This window comes from Monodelphis domestica, chromosome 6, assembly GCF_027887165.1.
Source record: "Monodelphis domestica isolate mMonDom1 chromosome 6, mMonDom1.pri, whole genome shotgun sequence".
Taxonomy (NCBI): domain Eukaryota; kingdom Metazoa; phylum Chordata; class Mammalia; order Didelphimorphia; family Didelphidae; genus Monodelphis; species Monodelphis domestica.
In genome coordinates, this window is record NC_077232.1 from 69913109 (window position 1) to 69936051 (window position 22943).

The 22943-nt window shown below is 42.5% G+C and overlaps 1 protein-coding gene across 2 annotated transcripts in view; it reads right to left on the minus strand.

Annotated features, from left to right (window-relative positions):
• Positions 1-90: 90 nt before the first annotated feature.
• Positions 91-22943, minus strand: part of PTPN5 (protein tyrosine phosphatase non-receptor type 5) — a 129163-nt gene continuing 106310 nt past the window's right edge. For both annotated transcript variants that reach the window (XM_007496997.3, XM_056802221.1), the window contains 6 exons: positions 5579-5658; positions 4712-4849; positions 4496-4606; positions 2345-2505; positions 2127-2240; positions 91-1427 (listed from right to left, as the gene is read on the minus strand). In XM_007496997.3, coding sequence (XP_007497059.1) covers positions 1334-1427; positions 2127-2240; positions 2345-2505; positions 4496-4606; positions 4712-4849; positions 5579-5658 — 698 coding nt within the window. In that variant the 3' untranslated portion in view covers positions 91-1333. The remainder of the gene's footprint in view (positions 1428-2126; positions 2241-2344; positions 2506-4495; positions 4607-4711; positions 4850-5578; positions 5659-22943) is intronic.

Below are 22943 nucleotides of genomic sequence, written 5' to 3' on the forward strand. Positions count from 1 at the left end.
GGGTGAAGGGACAGGGGTGGCTGGGGGAGACCCAAAGAAGGGGCAGAACTGGGGGGAGACCGGGATGCAAGTCACACAGAGCAAGGCCCATTTTGCTCCAAATGCGGTGTTTATTGCTCTATTCAGTGACCACGAGCGGAGTTAGAAAAAGACGCCTCTGTCTGCCATAGATTAAATACTAAAAGTCAGCGATAAAACCACAGGGCTCCAGGATAGCACAGGTTGCCAAGATCATGCACACCCTGCTGATGGGTCTCTACACACTCACGGACACGGAACAAACCCACGGATACAAGAGTGGGGAGAACAGCCCCACAGTGACACAGGGAAATGCTCTGCATGAAACTGGGGCCACATGGCCCCGGGGAGTCCTGGTGCCCCCACCCTGTCCTCCTCCCCATTCTTTTCTCTCCTCCGGGAGGGAGATGGCACTGACTTGGAGGAAGCATCCCTTCTCAGGGTGAGGGGGGCAAATGAAAATTTTATTGTTCTTCCGAAGGGGCAGCTGTGGGGAGGAGTGATGGGGAGCAGTGATGGGGAGCCTAAGGAAGAGGGTGAGGAGGGTGCAGCGGATTCTGGGGGATGGGGAAGCCTAGGGCTGGGAATGGGAGAAGAGGGGGATGCTGGTTACACTGAATTGGGGAAAAGGACTGTCTCAGGTTAGGGGTAGGTTAGGGAAGCCTAAGGGGGCAGGCAGGAGAAGGGTGAGGCTAGGCTTGGAGATTGGGGGTGGGGGTCAGCTGAGGGCGAGGGGGTTAGGTGGAGCAGGAAGAGGGTCCGGCCAGGAGGCAGAATCTGGCCCCATCCCCTCTCTCCCAGACTAGGGGGGGATCCCCCTGAGTTCACTCCTTACCTTAGCTGGGTTCCAAGGCTCCCCCTCCCTCCCCAGAATGAGCTGCTCCCCAGAATGGGCTCTTAGCCCAGGCAGAGGAGACACAGTGTCCGGTTGAAACATCAGAAACAGATGGACAGACAGTATACATTGCAGTGGGATACAAGGAGCCCAGCACACACAGTATTTGGATCAAGTTAAAAAATGGGCCTGGGGGCTGCCGGGTGAGCCAGAGCTGGGGCAGGGCTCAGCAGGGGTGGGAAGGGGGGGGCTGGGCCGGCCACCTGGCCCCAGGTCCCCCCATTCTGGTATTTACAGTGGTGAAAGCTGCGGTTGGAAGGGGTTCTGATGGCTGGGGCAGACAGAGCAGAGCGGATGAAGCAGCAGTGACCAAAACAAAGCTAAGGGAGGAGCTTCCGACGTTCCTGGGCTCTGGCTGGGCCCTGGCCCCAGGCACGGCAGGTCTCAGGCCAGGGCTGTGCTCTTCGGCCGGAGAAGCGGTCACTCCTTGGCTTGGGAAGAAAGCTGCTTCTCATACAGGCTCATGACATGGTGTACAAACTGGTACTGCTCACACGTCTGGATCATCCCGCCCCTGGCAGGACAAAAGAGGAAGAGATGGAAAGGGGGGCAGGAGGGCCCAGAGGGTCAAAGGGATAAGGGAGGAGAGGCACAGGCGGCTTCTCCAGGCGGATGCTGCTTCCTAAGGCTAGATCCAGGCCAGTACTTGGGTTCTGGCCATACTATGGGCCTGGAGAGTAGTAGTAGGTGAAGCACTGAAAGGGGGGGTGTAAAAAGGGGGGCATCCTCTGGGTTTCTGTGTCTACTAGGGGATGCTAGTCTGTTCTCCATTTAGACTTCACTGCTATGGGCAGTTGGGTACCAGCCACACCACGGACCATTCTTGGAAGGAAGCTTCCTTGGGTTCCTCCACATTCCCCACCAACTCCTCAGCCAGTTAGTAACTGCTCTTCCTTCCTTCCTACAGGAAGCTCTTTGAAGGCAGAGTTCCTTTAATTCTATTTTTAAACCCTGACCCTCTCTTAGAATCAATGCTGTTTATTGCTTCCAAGGCAGAAGGGCAAGATTAAAGGGACTTGCCCAGGAGTCACACCAGTAAGAAATGTCTGAGGCCACACTGGATGGTGGATTAACTGGGGAGCTGATTTTCACTGGCCCAAGTGGTGCCTATCCCTCAAGTCTCCACTCCCCCTCTGGCCTCAGTAGAAGTCAGAAAGGTCAGACCTGCCAGACTTCTCTCCCTTCCCCTCCCCAGCCTGCCCCCTGTGCTGACCTGTCTTGCCGGAGCTGACAGGTGGTCTTCAGGATGTCCACCACACCTTCTCGTTGCAGCTGCTTGCAGCAGATGCTGGTGGCAATGAAGCATCCGGTCCTCCCGATCCCAGCACTGGGGGCAGAGAGAGGCTTCTGAATTAGGTTGGGACTGGGGGAGGCACACAGCTGGGCTGGGAGAAGGAAGATAAGGAAACACCAACTACTGAAGGTACCCACCTGCAGTGAACGATGATTGGAGCAAAGCTCTGCCCCTCCCAGCCAGCCGCTTCCTCCACCTCCAGGACCAGCTGCAGCAGCGGGGGTGCCCGATCAGGGGTCTTCTGGTCTGGCCACGAAGTGAACCAGTAATGCTTCAGGCCACGCTCCTCAGACCCACTCTATAAGAGGGCCAGACATGGGGGAATGAGTCCTCCTGGCTTGAATTTAGCCCATCCACTTACCTCTGTCCCCAATAGGAAGACAGGTGAGAAGTCCTTTCTCTTTCCCTCCCCACAGCAAGCATTAGTCTGTACATTAGCTACCCAGTTTATCCTCTCCAGGAAGGGTCAGCCTGTTAACTGGCAGCTTCTGCTCAGTCTCCCACCTCAGCCAGACTGTTTCTGGGCACTATGCCCTATGTGCTCACTTCATGGTTGGGAGCCACACTGTAGGTTCAATGGGTATCCTGAGACAAAGGTTAGACATGCAGCTGTCAGCACCCACTCATCCTGTGCCTGATTCCTGCCTGCCTTGGACCCCAAGGAAGCCTCCAAAGAGCTGGGAGAGGATCCAGACTGATCTCTGTCCTGGGACTCTGGAGATTCTGAGATTGAAGGATAACTCAGGCTACTTCTGGACAGAGTGAAGCTCCCCTCAATTTAAGATCAAATGACTGAAAACTGAACTATCATCTAGACCAGTGACATTAAACTCAACTAGAAATGAAGGTAGTCACTAATCCATACCTAAGGATCCCTGCTGTTCACATAGTATTAATGTAGGCTAAAAATATATTATCTATTTTTTATTGTACTTTTATTTATTTTGTTAAACATTTTCCATTTCCATTTCATTTGGTCACACTCAGAAGGGTCTGACACAGGGGGCAAGGGCTCAGTGGATAGAGAGCCAGGCCTGGAGATAGGTTCAAATATGGCCTCTGATACTTTCTAGCTGTGTGACTCTGGGCAAGTCACTTAAGCCCAATTGCCTAGCCCTTAACTTCTCTTCTGCATTGGAACTGATACTTAGTATGTATTCTAAGATAGAAGGTGAGAGAGAGAGAGAGAGAGAGAGAGAGAGAGAGAGAGAGAGAGAGAGAGAGAGAGAGAGAGAGAGAGAGAGAGAGAGAGAGATTGACACTTCAGATTTGGTTCAATCACCTTATTTTACCAAAAAGAAACCAGGGCTTAGGGAAGTTAAATGAATTACTAAAAGGCACACAAGTGGTAATTAGTAGAGCTGGAATTTGAACATGGATCCTTTGACTCCAATTCTCAAGATTTTTCCATTCCATTACAATAACTTCCCTTCGATTCTGCCTGTCCAGTCTCTACAGGGTTGAGAGGTAGTGCCTTTTCTTTGTTTAAAAAAAAAAAGAAGAAGCTAATTCCAGATTCCCCTTTGTGGTAGTGGAGCTCCAGAAGGGGGAGGATTCGAGCAGGATTCACTGATGTGCCCCTCCCACTCTCTCTTTGGGGCCATCTTGTTTGTTTAAGAGCTACTGATTACTGGAGTATCCCCACCCCATTAGGTCTGCCTTCCCCTTAGGATGTCAAATGCTATGTGTCTGGAAGGAAAGAGAGTCAATAGTAAAGGAGTGGCAAGAAGAGACTAGATGAAGTCAGGAAGCCTGAAGTCCAGTCTCAGCCTGCCAGCATTTTACTTTATGACCCTTATTTCCTCGTCTATAAAAATGGAGATAATAATTTCTTGCCTTACCCAATTCAGAGACATGCTTGTTATTTTCATCTGCTAAGCTAATGTCTGTGAATGGCCTTTTCGAGTTATAGGACATTGTATGCATGGGAGGAGTGAACAACAACACAGAAGCCAGGCTGACCTGTTCAGATGTGAGAGGAACTGGGATTCCTGTCTGTGGGGGAGGGAATTAAACAGCACCTTCCATACCTGCCAGAATGCCTTGGATACTTTTCTCTAGAGCTCTTGGCTAGGCCTGGGAGTCCCATTTAGGTGGTCTTCTTCTGTTCCTCCCCCCCCTTCCCAAAAGAAAACCTTTCCCCAGGAATGGCACCTGGAACTCCATTCTGTGTGGCTGGGTTAGAAAGATTGCTGCCTACTCCCTGTTCCCTCAGGCTGGTTCATCTTTTTTTCTTCTTCACCACTAACTCTGGTTCCCTGTACCCTCCCCAGCCCAAGGTCTCTCACCCTCAGAGTGATCAGTCGAAGTCGGTAATCATCAGCCTGGATGACCTGCTTCACGATGATCTCCACCCCATCATACACGACCTGCTCCTCTGGCCAGTATTCTGTGCATTTCTATAGATATATAAGGCACAAGTGTTGGACCAGCCCTTCAGGTGTGTACATTCTTGCCCAGCCTTTAATCTCCCACCATCTCCTCCCAGGCACAGATACTGTTACCTCATTCATCTCTTCGATGTTGGTGATCATCACAATAATGGGGGCGTGCTCCTGCCATACCATCTGCCAGAAGTCACTCACGGTGTTGACGATAGGTCCTTGAGTGGCAATATACACCTTCTCCTCCCCTCCATAGCCCTAACAAGTTGAGGAAGGGAGGCTTGTATCTTCATCACATAAGGCACTCTTTCTCCTTCCTTACAGTTATCTTTCATGGACTGACATATCTCAGGCCAGACAGGACAATAATTAGAAAAAGGCTAACAAAGTGTTGTCTAGTAAAAGTCCTTCATGGTCCTACTTCAGTCTTAGATAAGATGTGTTTTGTAATTAGAGTTTAAATAAATATTTTTGCTAGAAGTGCCTCTATATGGAAATTTCCCTAGAAATCTAATTAATGTTCTTCAGGCATTTGGTAAATTCTTTTCTATAAATAGGGGTGGGGAAGAAAAGAAGACAGAAATTTCATCCCAGATACCTTCCTGTAAATATAATTATACAACCTGGATAAACCAAATTCAAATAACTAAGTTTGACTGCAGTGGTCAAGTCTGCCTCTTTTCCCAAAGCCTCAAGGCTGAGGAGGAGCTCCTTCCATCATCTTTTTATTCCAGTTCTAGGGATATTCTAGTTATAGGAAGCCCCAGGCTTCCATATCTCTCTCAATTATATCCCTGAAACAAGGATGAATTAATAATCTTGTCTTCTTGAGCCATTCTAAATTTCTCTTTCCTGCCACATACTAGGGAGAAAGGGTGAGATTTATTCTATTGGTTCTTCTCTCTATGGATGATGTGCTGGCTGGACTGGAGCAGTCTGAGGTAAGGGTACCTTAGACAAGTGACTGCAGAGGTAGGAGGTACTCACTCTTATGTAGTTGGCGTTGATATAGGAGCTCAGGGGGTCACCTTGGTCCAGCGAGGTCAGGCATACCCTGCTGTGGGGGTCTAGAAAAGAGAGGAGTGAAGGCTCATCCCTCCCTCTGCAGGGATTGCTCCTACCACCCAGGGTGACCATGCTCTCTTAGAACAGAGACATTTGAACCTTAGCACTTAATGATAGAAGGACAGCCTTGCCTGGCAAAGTGAAGAAAAGTGACCTCCAGAATTCTTCTGGGATCCTTGGGGCATTGTGGGCCAAAAGCAGCTCAGAGGTAGAGAATGGTAAGAGCAGAGAATATGCATTAATAAGGTGGAAATTCCAGGTAACAAATGAGTTGGACTTGGAATTCATTGAGACTTCTTCCATTTTACTTTTCTGTTCAGGTACTAACCTCGTCTGCTTGAAATCTCTGCTTTTGCACTGGAACTGCAGGTATATATATACTAGCCCTCTGGATTCTGATGTACCAGAAAGACCCTAATTCTTACCATGGTGGCTTTTGGCTTTTGCTTTCCTGGGTCTTAATCTGAATCTCAAGTGGGGATTACATCCAGCTTGCACAATTGTCCTAATCACTGACCCTATTAACCCTCTCTATCTCTGCTAGGGTGAGATAATATCTAGCTCTCCAAACAACCTGTCTACAGTAGACAGTGTTGGAAACATTGCAATTTGTGCAATGTTTCTGTGTAACTAACATTGGAAGCTGCAGAAGGGGCAAGGAACCATGGGAGACTATGCTTGCTTCTTTCAGATCCAAAATCAGTTTTTGGCATACTTTGTCATTCCAATCCACAAAGAATGAGGCTGGATGAGAGGGCTATTAACATATCTGCACTTATCCAGTGAAACGTGAGCACTGAGTTTAGCTTTAATTGCTGAAGTTATCTTCTAACCCCAGATTTGTAACCAAACAAGAGGAAAATGGTACTTTGCTCGAGGGGATTGTCTGGCTTGCCCATGATGATATTCAAGCATGGCATTTCACTCAGTCATCCATAGTACAGACTGATCATTAGAGGGAAGGAGGTGATGAGGTGGTAAAAGTGACTTTGTTTCCCAAGTCAACCAATGCTTCCATATTGTCCTTATGGCCCACTCTCAGAATTAAAATGCCATAACCCCTGCATATCACAGGTAGAGTAGTAAGCTTTTTAGAACTTCATGGATTTGGTCCCAGTTCACAGAAAGCACGTATCCCAGAAATAGCACAACACTCCAATGACAGCTGATACTCTTCAGTCTAGAACAATGACCCAGAAGATCTAGCCTTATTGAATACGAATGGGGAAAACAGAGCAAAGTATACACCTTGAATATAACCTGATTGCACTCTCCTGCCCTCTTTTTCCCTAGGATGCTGGGAATTGGTTGGTTGTCTTGGTAAATCTAACCATTACAGGTAACCTTCTACTCTTGTACTTCTGAATATATTGTCTAGGAGGGGTGCATGCTACATCTAGCTATGACAGTGAATTAGACTGAACAAGAACTTTCTTTCCAGGTCAAGTACAATAGGAATGTGTTTAGCACAATGAAGCCAGAAAGGTCACACATGTATACGTCATATGATCATGTAAACAATCTCCTTCTAGAAGCTTCAGTCCTGCTCTGATCTGCTTAGTGACCAGGATAAAAACTGGGGCCCTACAGGAGTTCTAGGAGAAAAAAAAAAGAAATAGGGTTTATCTCTTCCTTCATCTCTGACTGGAGTTCAGTTTGCTCAAGAGAAACATGTTAAATGATGATTTTGTTATGCTACCTCATCATCTTGGAGTGGTTATCTTTATCCTGCCCAACAGCCCAGAGTCCAAGCCACTGACCTTCAGCAAAACAGATTTCTGACAGGCCTGCAACCTTTTTTAGACAGAAGGATAATGAAAAAGGTCTTCCAGATCCAGGATGGCTCATGTGAATACTGGGTTAAGTTGTTTGGTTTATGTAAGGCCCCTGTGGTATTTCAGAGATCTACAGATTTGGTATTACCTTACTGGGCCAAAGAGTTGTGGGGTACCTTGGTGATGTGCTCATATATTTGCTGGATCTTGCCCAACATACCAAACTAGTTTCTGGCACATTTCAGTGTTAATGCTAGTACTGGTGAGTTGCCCAATCAGAGAAATGTTCATTTGAGGAGGAAGGTTGAGTTTATTATACACTGACAAGGTATAGATGTATATAGACTTATTCAAGGTAGAGGTAATATGCTAGTAGAGGACCTTTGACTCCATGAAAGATGGGCACCAGTTTCTCAGCTTTTTGGACCAGTACTATCACTTCATCCCCACTTTGTCTTATGGCACCTCCCAGGCTTTCTGGGCATAGAACATACACTTAAAGACCTCAAGGCCTAGTTCACCTAAGTCTCTATTTTGATATTGTTGGATCCTCAGAAACAAAGCATTGTGGAGAAGGATGCATGCAGCATCACTGTAGGGGCTATTTCTTCAGTCAGCACTTTCTACCTCAACTTTTTCATATTTTCAGGGTCCTTCTGCAAGCCTATTCAATGCAGGAGGAAACAAACAGCAAGACAGAGCTACTTATTATATATAGTAAAAGCAAAATCTGAGGCATTGAAGAATTGTCTCGAGCGCAGAATAGTTCTCCATCATTATCCACATCAACCATAAGAATGAAACTTCAAACTGTTCAGAACACAAGGTTTGTTAGGCAATATTTTTCTGTCCAATTTTACTGTCCTTTTGTTCCCAGATGTTATAATCTACCATGAATGTGCTATTGTAAAAGCCCAAATTTAGGCACCCAGTGGATCAGTCATCCTGACAGAGATAATAAACTTTGTTATAAAAGACACACCTCAATTTCTTCCCTTTATTCTATCCATACTTTGTCCAATATCACTGTCTGAGAGATACTAGACTTACAGAGGTGATGGCTGTCTTTGGGACTGAGAGGAGAGCATGCAGGGTCATCTCCTAGCCAAAGAGAGTATGTAAGAACTGGGGTTCACTCCACACATCCTAGATCTGTAAAAGGCCTTCTGCTCATGCTATGCCACCAATTCACCCTTCTAGGCCTGGGGGATATTTAAGTTTTATTTCCAAAACTCCTCTGACTTTGCGGGATGAGATAGGGTCTCACCCCAGGTATGATAAACACACAGTATTATGACCGATACTTATGTGGCTTATCTTCTGATGAGCTCCTGTATCCAGCTCCTGCTTTCATCTCAGTCCCTCAGGTTTGGTGCCTCAGAGGAACCTTGACCTAGTCTTTGGTTTATAATTACAGGGATCCCAATTCAACCCTACTCATTTCCCCTCAGAATAATGATGATAATACTGCTACTATCAATATCTTACACTTACACTTATATGGTGCAGTATCTCTGAACTCATCCTGTTCATCATTTCTTATGACATAATAGTATTCCATTACAACCATATACCACAGCTTGTTCAGCCAGTCTCCAATTGATGGGCATACTGGTGTAATATCTCATTTGATCTTCACAGTAGATCTGTGAGGCAGATGGTATTATTATCCTCATTTTACAAGTGAAGATAAGTTAGGTGTGTGCCTAGAATCACAAAGCTAGGATATCTCAGGTGGGATTTGAATCCACATATTCCAAACTCCAAATTTATATGCCGTGCATCTGCAGCTTCGATAATTTCTTTAATCATGTTAGTCACGTTCTCCCTTCCCCTGACAGACCCTACAGGGGAAATCACAATCTAGCAGGTATAGGCAGCTATGCATCTAGCCCAACCCTAATCCCTACTCTACCAGCCATTCCCATCTGCTCTGCAACAAGTATCCCCATGATGGGAGAAAGGCAAAAACCCCAGGACCTCTGACTCTAGTTTCATTCTCTCTTCTGCATACTATTCTTCTTCTTCTTCTTTTTTATATATAATATAGCATTGAAAGTAGCATCAGAGGAAACCAAGCTTATCCAATCCCTAAAGGGATATCCAGATGAAATCACAGTTCTGGTCCAGGTAAATGCATTTGGCTGGATACTATTCTTGCTAGGGCTCTGAAAGCCTGGGAGTATATAGGGGATCTCAGTTCAGAGGGAGAAGGTTAACAGAGGAGAAGGAAGCCTTCTAGCTTTGAGCAATTATCTATTCAGTCAACCGTCAGTAAACAAATGTATTATTAAATGAGCACTTTGTGCCAGACACCCTGCTAAGTCCTGGGAATACAAAGAAAAGCAAATATATAGTCCCTGCCTTTCCATTTTATAGAAGCAGGTTATCCCAATATTAAAAAAATATTTTTTAAAAGCCCAGAGTGAAAATTAAATTATTCACTGTACTTACTGATTACTTTAGTGTCCAGAGACTAATTTGGAAGTTTAAGAGTTAATCAGGATTTCAGGCCTTGAAAAACATTGGCACCATGGTTCTTTTTATGAGGTCATGATCCCCAGTGCAGAGGAGACTTACTCAGATATCTACCCAAAGCCACGAAGAGCAGATTCCTATCTTAGTCTTGGAGTGAGTCAGCCTCTTGCTCTTTGCATTTCCTTTTTTCTCTCCTTTGTCTCATCAATAGGCTCAAAGATTCTAAAGCCTGGGTATGGAAATGGAGGCCACATAACTTTGCTTGCCAACCAATCACTGTCTTAGAGCCTCTGAAACATGAGGAAGGATCCCTAAATCATTAGAGATGGGGCCTTTCCTTACAAAAAGAGAAAACTTAGAATATGCTGTGTACAGAGCTGCCACACCATTACCCCAATTTGAATGCAGACTTGGGGAACCTCAAAGAGTCTCCTTTAATCAGTCTCATCTGGCTATAAAAATCTTGTGTATGTTCTCTCCTTATTCCTTCTTTTCCAAGAGTCCTCTGCCATGTAGGGATTAGGGAATATAATGGGTAGGAGAAAGTGATCGAGTTTATGTCTTATTTTAAAACTCAAGAGAATTCACAGAAATAACCCTAATCCAAATGCTATCTGACTCAGTTTATTCTGCTGTAAAATGTGGATAATAATGGCACCTACCTCACAGGGTTATGGTGAGTATCAAGGAAGAGAATATTTATAATGTACTCAGTACAGGGTCTGATACACAGTGGGCTAAGAAATACTTTAAGCATTAATTAATGCTATTCCCTTTCCTTCCCATCTCTTATACATATAAACTATGTATATGCCATGTACCATATAAACACACATTATATATATTTGGGAGGTATTCAATGTGTATACATCTGATACATATATACATGTATTATATAGACCTCAGTATATATAGACATCTAATATACATATAGTGTATATATATATACATATATACCCTTTATATATACCCTGGATACATACTCACATATTTTCACAACTCCATGGTATACTTGGATGTTTTCATTGCTTATAATTATATTATAGTTATAATAAATTATATTGTTATAATAAATCTGTTGTGAAATCATATCCTGGAATAGACTATAGGAACTGGGGATGAAACAATTTTGCCAAATTGTCACTTGATAAGTGAAAAGAATATCTTGAACCAAAAGGAGAAAGAGGGAGACAGCATAACAAACTCTTTATGTCCCAGTTCTCTTTCCACTTTGAAGATCCTGCATTTTTTGTGTTTCTGATTGAGATGAAGAATGTTCTTTAATTAATCTCATCTGGATTCAAATGTCTTATGGGTGGGTTTCTTCCTTTTTTTTTTTGGCAAAAGAAGTATTTTGAGGGGCACAGCTCAATTCCCAGAATCCCAGTCTCTTGGAGACCATCTAGTCTAACTCATACTGGCACAAACTACAACTCTGCAACCTGATGTTAAGTCCCCCAAATTTGGCTTGGAACCCTCCAGTGAAGAAGCACCTATTCCATTTCTGGATAGCTCTAATTGCTAAGATGCTGTAAGCATTGGGCCCAATTTGCCTTTCAGCGGCTCCTATCCCTTGCTCTGAGTCAACAAGAACAAGTTTTATCCCTCTTCCACATGACAGCCTTCAAATCCTTGAAGGCGGTGCTTGTTTTCTTCCTAAGTCTTTTCTTCCTCTTCAGACTAAACATCCTCTGTTCTCTTTGGCTCTCATCCCACTGGAAATACACAAGTCTCCCATAGTTGGATCTTTCTGTTACAACAGGGAACCAGAGCCTGAGGATGGGCTAGTGACAGCATGTTCATTCCCAGGTTACTCACTATAATGGGAACAGTTAAACATTGTTTTTATGGTCTGTCCACTGGGACAGGAAATTAATTTTGGCTTGAAGAGTTCTCCATCACAACAGTGCTTGTTCTAACAGAATTTTCTCTCCATTCACCTAGATACACATACATATAAATGCATACACGTGCCTGGCTGGGGTAAGCTATAAATACAGATGGTGTGTCTCAACTCTAGCCTTTCCTACTCCAGGTCTCAATTCCTTGCCAAGACATCCTGTGGTATATACACTGGGGTCCAACTCAGAAGGGGCAGGACAAGGTATGGGTCACACAGCGAAGTCAGTGAAGAGGATAAAGATTCTACGCCTTTCTCCTGATTTGCTGTGACTTATCTGGCATATAGACATACTTAAAAATAGGAATCATCCATCATATGTAAAGTCAGTATTACAAACTATGTCCAAGGTAAACAGAACGGAGCATGCCCTCGGTTAAAGTGATGGGGAATCAGGAACCCTGGACATCAGGCCAAGAACCATGACTGACAAGGCCATTGTTGAGGCAGAACAAAGAAGGAAGAAACTCCCTCCAGCCTGCCATCTGGAAGCTTCCTTTAGAACTAATTATTCTTGCTAATTAACTTGCTAAACTTTATTGTTTCTTCCCTGATGAAGGACTGTAAATGTTGTCAGCACAACATCTGGTATTCAGGGACAGCCTCAGTAGCTCTGACCTAGTCACAGTTCTGATTCTAGGCCTATATTTTCTACCACAATATATCCTAGGGGAAAGGGGGTGGAATATTTCACAGCTTTCCCTCTGGCCTCAGGGATGGAATAGGAGAAAAAAGGCAAAGAGCTTTCTTTGATTGAGGGTGGGACAGAAGGAAGAGAAGGAGGGAGGGAGGTAGGGAGGGAGGAAGGAAGAAAGAAGGAAGAAAGGAGATAAGGAAGGGAAGGAGGGAGGGAAAGAAGAAGAAAGATTGAGGGTTTTCTCATAAGGAAAAAAAAACCCAGATTTGGAAAATAAATACTTGGAAATCTTCTATTTTGTTGAATGCCCATACTTTCCCCTGGATGCATATAATTAATTTTGATGGGTAGGTGATCCTTGGTTGTAGACCCACTTCTCTTGCCTTTCTGAATATCACATTCCAAACCTTGCAAGTCCTTTAGTCTAGAAGCTGAGATTTGGAAAATAAAGAGTTGTTCTAGGAAATGGTTTCTAAAAACAGGATTTATAATTCTGAATTCTAATTAATAGAGAGTAATGATGAATGTTTGCCAAGGGATGGAGTTCCTTTCATGAGGGAATCATGATAAAGAACATTTGGGGAAGGTTCAGTGGAGGAAGAAAGAATAATGTTATGGTAGAGTGGGGATGTGGGTTCCCCTGGAGACCCCAAGACTCTAGAGGAGTCCCAGTTCAGCACATGAGGAATTCCTTGATCCCAGACACCAGGAATGTGAGGGACAGAAGAAAGTCCACCCTGGTGCAATTAAAGAGACAACTGTATAAACAAAAGATTCTCCTAGAGATGCATTTCCCTTGGTTCTATGATGAGGACTTTAGCATGAATGTATACCTTCTGTTTGCACCTCAAACATCATGAGATTCTCTGAGATATGCAATTATCATTTATAATCATAGTTTAAGATGTTACAAATGGTGTATACCTTTGCTTGTATCCCAGACACCAAGGCACCTCCCACAGGAATGTCACTTAATCCTCCTTGTTTGAATCCTTTCCCACCTTCCTTTCTGGTCATGTAGTCTCTGTTCTTTTAAGGTATAAACATCCTGGATCCCTTCTATCCAACTAAGGCAGATTCCTCCTGCCTCCTGGCCTTTTAACTTTCCCTCCTAATACATTTCTTTATTTTCTAAAGATTTGTCAGAACCTGGTGATTCCTTAGGTGAGCCCTTTCTGGACCCAGATAAGAATAAGCTCTCTCACAGCAATGGTAGAGCTGCACAGCCACGAGAAGAAAATGAATGAAAAATTCCAAAAACAGACCATAAACTGACCCAGAGGTCTGATTCTATAGTAATGGGTAGCTCAAATTCAGAGATCTACTAGGGATCTCTCTGCCTAAACTGGAGTACATCCAAATTATTCTTCTAGACAAGATGAAGACATGTGGGCCAGATGATGAGTAGATATAGTTGAATGGGCAGATCCAAAAAGTAATTATTAATGGATCAATGTCATTCTGAAGTTATATCTCCAGCTTGACTCTGCCCTTCTCAATATTTTTATAAGTGACTTGGATGCAGGTAGAAATACCTTGTTTGTAAAATATGTATATGGCATAATGGCAGTAGGAAAAGCTAATGTGTTGGATAACAAGAGTCAGGATCCAGAATGGATCTCCATGGTATGGGTCAATAGTCTGAATCCAGACCATTGATCAATAAGCATTTTAAAGCATTTATTATGTCAGCACTGTGCCAATAGGCTGGAGGTACAAAAAAAAGGAAAAGAAAGTCCCTGCCTTCCAGGTGCACACAGTCTAATTAGGGGGATGGGGATATACCTTGCAAACAACTATGTGCAAAGAAGCTATTGAGTTGCCATGGATAAATGAAAAGTCCTACACTTAGGGTTTTTTTTTTTAATTACATAAATTCTAAATGGAAAATATATAGCTAGGTAACTCTGAAAAAGATCTGAGGGGGCTGGTAGGTGGATCAATGGATAGAAAGCTAGGCTTAGAGACGACAGGAGGTTAAAATTTGTGAGATCCAAGGAAAATCACCTAACTCCAATTGCCTAGGCCTTACTTTTCTTCTGTTTTGATACTTGTATCAATTCTAAGACAAAAGGTAGGGGAGAAAGAAGAGAAAGGAAAGAAAAGAAAGGAAGGAAGGAAGGGAGAGAGGGAGGAAGGAAGGAAGAAGGAAGGAAGGAAAGAGGGAACAAAGGGAGGAAGAAAGGAAGGAGAGAAGGAAGAAAGGAGGGAAGGAAGGGAAGGAGGGAGGGAGAGAAGAAGAAAGAAAGAAGGAAGGAAGGAGAGAAGGAAGGAAGTTAAGAGGGAACAAAGGGAAGAAGAAAGGAAGGAGAGAAGAAAGAAAGGAGGGAAGGGAGGGAGGAAGGAAGGAGAGAAGGAAAGAAGGAAGGAGGAAATGAAGGAAGGGAAGAAGGAAAGAAGGAAGGGAAGGAGGGAGGGAGAGAAGAAAGAAAGAAGGAAGGAGAGAAGGAAGGAAGGAGGGAACAAAGGAAGGAGGGAATGAAGGGAAGGAGAGAAAGAAGGAAGGACAGAAGGAAGGAAGGAGAGAAGGAAGGAGGGAATGAAGGGAGGGAGGGAGGAAGGAAGGGAGAGAAAGAAAGATAGACAGAGAGATAGATCTGGGGTTTTTAGTAAGCTCAATGAGTCAATACTGTCCTTGGGTTTCCCTAGCTGCCTTCATGTCTCAGCTTAATTTTCACCTTCTATAGGAGGTCTTTCCTAATTTCTTCCCCACCCCCCTTATGCTAATGTTTTCCTTCTGTTGATTTTTTCTAGTCTATCCTTCCATATCTGGTTTGTACATAGTTCTTTGCATGTTGTATCTCCCAACAGACTGTGAACTTCCATTTTTTTCCTTGTTTTTTGTTTGTTTGTTTGTTTTTGTGTATTCAGAGATTGCCATAATGCCTTAGGGCACACAACAGATGCATAATAAATGCTTGTTGACTTGGTTTGACAGAATGTAAAACAGTGAACTCTCTTTTAGGCTGTATTGAAAGGCAAGGTCCAAAATGAAGGGATTAATCATCAGACTGTACCCTAGCATGGTTGACCACATCTGGACTACTGTTTTCAGTCTTGAGTACCATGTTTTAGGAAGGATATTAACAAGCTGGAGTTTGTTTACCAGAGGGTGACTGGAATGAAGCCAGGAGGGTAGACTAAGCCCATAGGGATTGACTGAAGAGACAGGGTGCACTTGGCCAGGACAAGAAAAGAGAAGGGCATGATATCTCTTCAATTATTTGAAGTACTGTCTTGGGGAAGCAGGATTATGCTTGGCCCCAGAAGGCAGAACTAGGAACAACAGAAGTTCCCAAAAGATTAATTTTGGCTCAATAAATGGAAAAACTTTCTTACAATTACAGATGTCCCAGAGTAGCATAGATTTGCTTCAGGAAGTAGTGGGAAGCCTATTATTGTTGGTCTTCTGGTCAAGTTTGGGTGACAAGTATTCAGAGATGTTGCTGTAGGGATTCCTGCTCAGCTGGGGTTGGTGTATATGACCTCTGAAACCCTGCCAGCTTTGAGATCTTGTGATTAATTCATCCCAACCTTAAATGGGGCTGTTTAAATGAAACCACCTAGAAACACTTGTAACCATAGCAACCACAAGTTGATATTTTAAAATTTAAAAATAAGTCGTGACAGTTTACATATTGCTAGAATGTTGAACAATTCGCTTTCCTCCCCCCAAAATCCCAAGCCTCCTTCCTCTCCAAACAGAGGTTGACTATGAAATGTAGATCCACTTTTTTTTCAGATTCAAATCCAGCAACCTGCCTCTGGGGACTGGGAACCTGGCACAAGGTGTGTTCTCTGACTCCAAATGGAGAGTGCAGCCTTCACAAAACCTGCTTAGAGCAACCCTGAAGCATAAGGTCTGTTGGCAGAAAATAGTAAAACAAAGAACAGGCAATACTGAAATCAAGTGTCTGATCAGCTATGAAGTCTAAGAAGAGGCTGGAAGTTGGTTTCTAAAGAAGACTTTTGTACAGACAATAGCTAAGGGAAGCTACTGGTTGACAGTGACAGGAATCTTTCAAATTAAGCAAGTAGTCACTGACATCCCACAGAAGATGGAAATCCTGCTATTAAGATGCATCATTCAGGGGCTCTGGAAGCAGAATCCCAGGACAGAATAAGTCCTAAGCCACAGCCAGTCACAGAAGACTGGGGTGAAGATTTCAATATGCACTGAGGGGAATATGATGGAGACCTGCCGAGATTGCAATGACTCTGTGTGCCAAGCCAATGCCATGTATACATGTGGTGCACAAATTGGCAAACAGCTGAAAGGGCCGGTGAAACACCACATTCTTCTCATTTATCAGGAGATCTGCTGTCTTCCTGGGACAAGTTTGAAGGATGTGATAAAAATGTGGTTAAATCTGATGACCATTGCCCACTTCTGGTGATTCATGAGGGAACCAATCACATTTTCAGAAGTTTTAGGAATGATTAAGTCTTAGACAAGAAAGGACTATAATATTCACGGGACACAGGCTTGCCTCCCAGGCCTTATGGGCCTGAGATTAGAGTGGATATTTTCATCACTGGTGTCAACTGAAGATAAGGGTTTTAGATGAAAAAGACAGAGATGAGAAATGAACAATGGGAAATAATATGGCATCTAGAAATAGGATTTGGATATTTCACTCTTTACTACTGCTATTCCAAACCTCTCCTCTCTACTCAAAACTGCCACAGTAGCGGTTTCTTCCATTTTAAAAAACTATTCACTTAGACTCCATATAGTCCATTCTCTCCTCTTTTTCTCAGCTCCTTCTTTAAAAAAGTCATGTATACTTGATGACTCTACTTCCTCTCACCTCTCTCTGTCTCTCTCAACAACCCTTACTTTCTGTCGTAGAACTGATACTAAATATGTGTTCCAAGGCAGAAGAATGGTAAGGACTAGGCAACTGGGATTAAATGATTTGCTCAGGGTCACATAGCTAGGAAATGTCTGAGGCCAGATTTGAACCAGGACCTCCACTCTCCAGGCCACCTAGCTGCCCCATCTTTCTCTTTTTACCCCCCCTCTCCAACTCTAGCTCTCTTGGAAGACATCAATGATCTCTTAATCACCAAATAGCACTACTTCTTCTCAATCTTCTTTCTTCATTATACCACGGAGCACTTGACAGTATTCTCCACATTCTCCTTTTGAATACTTTCTCCTCTCTTGGTTTTCATGACTCTGCTTTCTCTGATTCTTCTCTTACCTGTTGGACCGGTCTCCTTTGCTGAATCATTCTCTATATCATGTCCACTAACTATGAATGTGTGCCCAAAGGCTCCATTCTGGCCCATCTTATCTTTTATCTCTCTCCTCTCTTATTTGGGGATCTCAACATGAGTTGAATTATCATCTCTGTGCAGATGATTCCCAGATATCTATATTTCCTGGTCTTTCTCCTGAGCTCTAGTCCCATGTCAATAACTACCTATTGGATATTTTAAACTGGATGTCATAGACATTTCAAACTCAAAATGTGCAAAATAGAACTCATCTTTCCTTCCAAATACACCACTCTTCTTCCTTACTGTTGTCCCCCTTCTCTATGAATTTCTCTATTGTCAAAGGTACTATAATACTTCTAGTCATTCAGGTTGATACAATCTTAGTTCAATCCTGACTTTTCACTTTCACTTCACCCATAGATGCCATCTCTTGCCACATCTTATCATTTCAATCTCCCATAGCTCTCACAAGTGTTCCATTCGCTCTACTCACACAGCCACCATCCTGGCATAGGCATTTATCACATCTCCCTTGGGCTACTGCAATAGCCTACTTTTGGTCTGCCTGCCTAAATCTTCTTCCTCCTCCAATCCATATTCCACAAAGCCACCAGTCTGACTGTCACTTCCCCTACTCAGTAAATTTCAGTAGTCTTCTAGTGGCTCTAGGATCAAATAGAAACTCCTCTAGTTGGTACTGAAAACTCTTTATAACATGGCCACTTCATACTCTTCCAGTCTTGTTATTTCTTAATCTAGCCCTACTAGTCAGTTCAAGGTGCTGCATACATGATGCTCCATCTACCATCACCATGCCTTTGAACTAGCTGTCTCCCATGTCTGGAATACATTCCCTCCTTACTTCTAACTCTTAGAACTCATAAATTCGTAACTTCCTTCAAAGCTCAGATAGAGGGCAATCTCTTAGGCCTTTCCTTGGGCCCTCAGCTGCTAGTACTTCCCCCTACACAATCACCTTGTTGTATATAAAAGTCCATTCTGATTATATTTGCACCTTGGAAAGGTGCAAATTTGTATGGATGTGCTTCAGATTTGTATGGATCTGCTTTCTCTTGTAGAGGACAGACTGGATCTGTGATTTCACTGAAGAAGGGAAAGTATGGATGAGGAAGTTTCTCTAACAATGCAGGTCAGGAATTTTAAGAGTTACTTGGATGGAATACTATTGTGCTCAAAGGAATAATAAACTGGAGGAATTCATGTGAACTGGAATGACCTCTAGGAATTTATGCAGAGTGAAAGCAGCAGAACCAGGAGAACATTGTACAGAGACTGATACACTATGGTACAATCGAATGTAATGGACTTCTCTACTAGCAGTAATGCAATGATCCAGGACAATTCTGAGGGACTTAAGAGAAAGATGCTATCACCATCCAGAGAAAGAACTGTGGGAGTAGAAACACAGAAGAAAAACAACTGCTTGACCACATGGTTCGATGGGGATATGATTGGGAATGTAGACTCTAAGCAATCGCCCTAGTGCAAATGTTAATAATATGGAAATAGGTCTTGATCAACGACACATGTAAAACCCAGTGGAATTGTGGGTTGGCTATGGGAGGGGGGGATGGAGAAGGGGAGGGAAAGAACATGAATCATGTAACCATGGAAAATTTTTCTTAATTAATCAATTAAATACAATTTTCCAATTAAAAAAAAGTTACTTGGAGTCCACTACCTAGATATATCCATTAAGATGCATCCAATAAAGGGTGTGAGAGGCTTTAAGGATCCTTTGCATAGGAAAAGGTCAGGAAAGCAGCTGGCAATTTAGTCAACTTAAAGAACTTGCCCAGGAGAATAGGCTGCCCAGGGACCTTTTCCTTACCTCCTTATTTTCATGGACCCCTAGGAGGGGCAGTTTAAAAAATCCCAGCAGAATCCTGAATCTCAGAGGTATTTGGTAATTTATGGGCAAATACCTGATTAGGGCCCATTTTTAAGGGTTAAAGATTGGGAAATGTCCTGGATAGTTATTGCAAGTTAGTTCCATCACTGAGGAGACTCAACAGGTACCAGAAAGAAAAGGGGAGGGAGCCTAAAGGGCATGAATTAACTTGCCTGGAAGGGTGAGATGATTTCAAGAGAGCAGACCTGGGGAAGCTCCAGGTATTTCTAGGATAAAGGTCCTTGCTCATTTGCAAACAACATAGAAGTACTTCAGCTCAGGAACATAGCTGACTGAGTCTATAGGAGAGGTATGGAGACTAAAGTGGTCCATTGAGGGGTATTCTAGTGAGAATGAGCCTAAGTCCTTAGCAGATACAGGGAAGAGGTACAGTGTTGGAGAGAGGAAGAGTAAGGCTATTCGTGCCAAACATAACAAGGGTCAGACCCATGCTTGTGGCTGAAATTCCTAGGATTACAGACCCTAAACTGGTGATTCTAGATCTCTTTTCTCCTCTTAGAATTTCCTCATGGAAATTTGAAGCCATTCCCTCTGGGCATAGGGGAAAGATCTGTTTACCTTTCTGTGCTTTAAACATTTACTTTGCCTTTATAAGTAGAATTAACCACCGGTTGTCTGGATGTTGAGGCAGCTAGGTGAAGAAAAGAATAGAGGGCCAGGTCTATTTTCCTGCCACCTTCTTGAATTAAAATTTAGCCTCAGACACTTATAAGCTCGGTGACCTTGGCCATGGCACTTCAACCCTGTTTGCCTCAGGAAATGGTGAACAAATCTAGTGACATGACTGTAAAATGACTGAACAACTGAATAACAAATAACTGTGTGGGTGTACTTACTGTTTGGGAGGAGGCATGACTCAGGGTTCAGAGGTTAAAAAATAAAACAAAACAAAAATACAAGAGAAGTCTTTTGACAGAACTTTTCATAGTTAAGAAATAGAGTTTATATTCAAAAACCCACCTAAGGCTGGAGGCAGCTGGGGTGGGAATGGTCCGAATAGATGGAATAATTCTATTCACTGTCCTCTCTCCCCCACTGCTACACCCCCAAAAGCATATAAATTCCCAGAGGAAAGAGATTGTTTTACTTTTTGTCTTTGTATTCCCAGTACCTGGCATAGTGTTTGGTAAATAGTAGGTGCTTAATAAGTGCTTTTTCATGGACTGATTGGTTTAGATTATATTTTGGTGAATTCAGAAGTGACTAAAAATCAAATCAGAAGAATAGAGCTTGATAGGGCAATTGTAAACTCTAAGAATGTCTCTATGGAAGTACATAAGGCACATTTCTTTGACCCTGTTTTGTTCAACATTTTTATTCACTGACATGAAGTAAAGATGCATGCTTATCAAATCTATGAATAACACAAAAAGCTTGGAATGCTAACTAAAAGGTTAGATGACCAAGATAAGGTCAAAATGCATATATGATTTAGATATAAAGAGTGACATTATAATTAAATTAGGGAAACAGAATAGTTTACTTGATAGATCTTTGGAGAAGGAAAGAATTTATGACCAAACAAGAGATAGAGTATTATAAAATGTAAAATGAATAATTTGATTATATTAAATTAAAAAGCTTTTGTATAAACAAAACTAAACAAAATTAGAAGGGAAACAACAAACTGGGAAAAATTTTTTTATAACAAATGTCTTTGATAAAGGTCTCAAATTTCTCATATTTATGAAGAACTAAGTCAAATTTATAAGAATGCAGGTCATTCCCCAATTGACAAATGGTCAAAGGATATGAATAAGCAATTTTCAGATGAAGAAATCAAAGCCATCAATAATCATATGAAAAAATGTTCTAAATCAGTCTTGACTAGAGAAATGTCAATTAAAAAAACTCTGAGGTACTACCTCACACCTATAAGATTGGCCAATATGGCAGTAAAGGAAAGTGGTAAATGTTGGAGAGGATGTAGCAAAATTGGGGCACTGATGCATTGTTGGTAGAGTTGTAAACTGATTGAACCATTCTGGAAGGCAATTTGGAACTATTCCCAAAGGACTATTTTTATACATTTTTCTATTTTATGCCCTATGCATACCCTTTTATATAGTAATACCACTACTGGGTCTATATCCCAAAGAGATAAGAAAAAAGTGTGTGTGTGTGTGTGTGTGTGTGTGTGTGTGTGTGTGTGTGTGTGTGTGAAGGATCTACTTGTACAAAAATATTTATAACTACTCTTTTTGTGGTTGCAAAGAATTAGAAATTGAGAGGATATCCATCAACTGGGAAATGGCTGAACAAATTCTAGTACATGTTGGTTATACAATACTATTGTGCTATAAGAAATGATAAGCAAGATGATTTCAGAAAAAAGCTGGAAAGATCTGTGGGAACTGATATAGAGAGAAATAAGCAGAACTGGGAGAACATTGTACACAATAACAACAATATTGGATGACAATTCTCTGTGAAAACTTACCTTCTCTCAGCAGTGCTATGATCTGGGACAGTACAAGGAATGCTCTCTACCTCTAGAGAAAGAACTATTGGAGTCTATTTTCACATCAGTGTATTTTTGGTTTTATTTTGGGGTTTTGGTTTATATATGACTTTGTTCTTGTAACAATGACTGATATGGAAGTGTATTTTGCATGACAATAAAATTTTTTTTAAAGGATTAAACTGGAACCCCAAAAGATAGGCTGGAAGGAGATGAGATAGATAGGCCAGATCTAATAGTGTACAATTTCACAGCATCATCTGTATGTTTTGGAGGTAGAAAGGGCATTAGGGATCATTTAGTCCAATTCCATCAGATGAAGAAATCGAAGTCCAGAGAAATTAAGTGATTTGTCTAAGCTTACAGATATGAAGAAGAATGAGAATCTGAACCAAGATCATCTGATTCAGGTCCCATGCTACTACATACCATATCCCATAGAAATAAACGTAAAGTCCAAATACCAAATGGGGTCATGAAGAGACAGACATGACTGTAACAACTGAACAATAAAACCTGCACATTTAGGTTCTGAAATAATCAACCACACAAGTAGAAGATGAGCTTGACTATAGTTTGTGTGAAAAAGTCCTGAAGTTTTTAGGGGACTTCAAGCTCATTCTGAGTCAACAATATGATGAGGCACTCCAAATAGGTTTATGTGATTTTTAAATTTTTTGTTTTAGGTCTAGACTTGTGATTTTGTTGGTAAGATGGCTCCCCCTACCAATACAAGTCTGCAACTACCCAGAAACTTGTAGACTTGGTAGCCAGGAGGTACTGAATGTTTAAGTTACTTGGCATCACAAAACTAGTATGCTTCAAGGAGAACCTTGAATCTAGGTCCTCCTAACCCTGGGGCCAACTCTCTGGTACT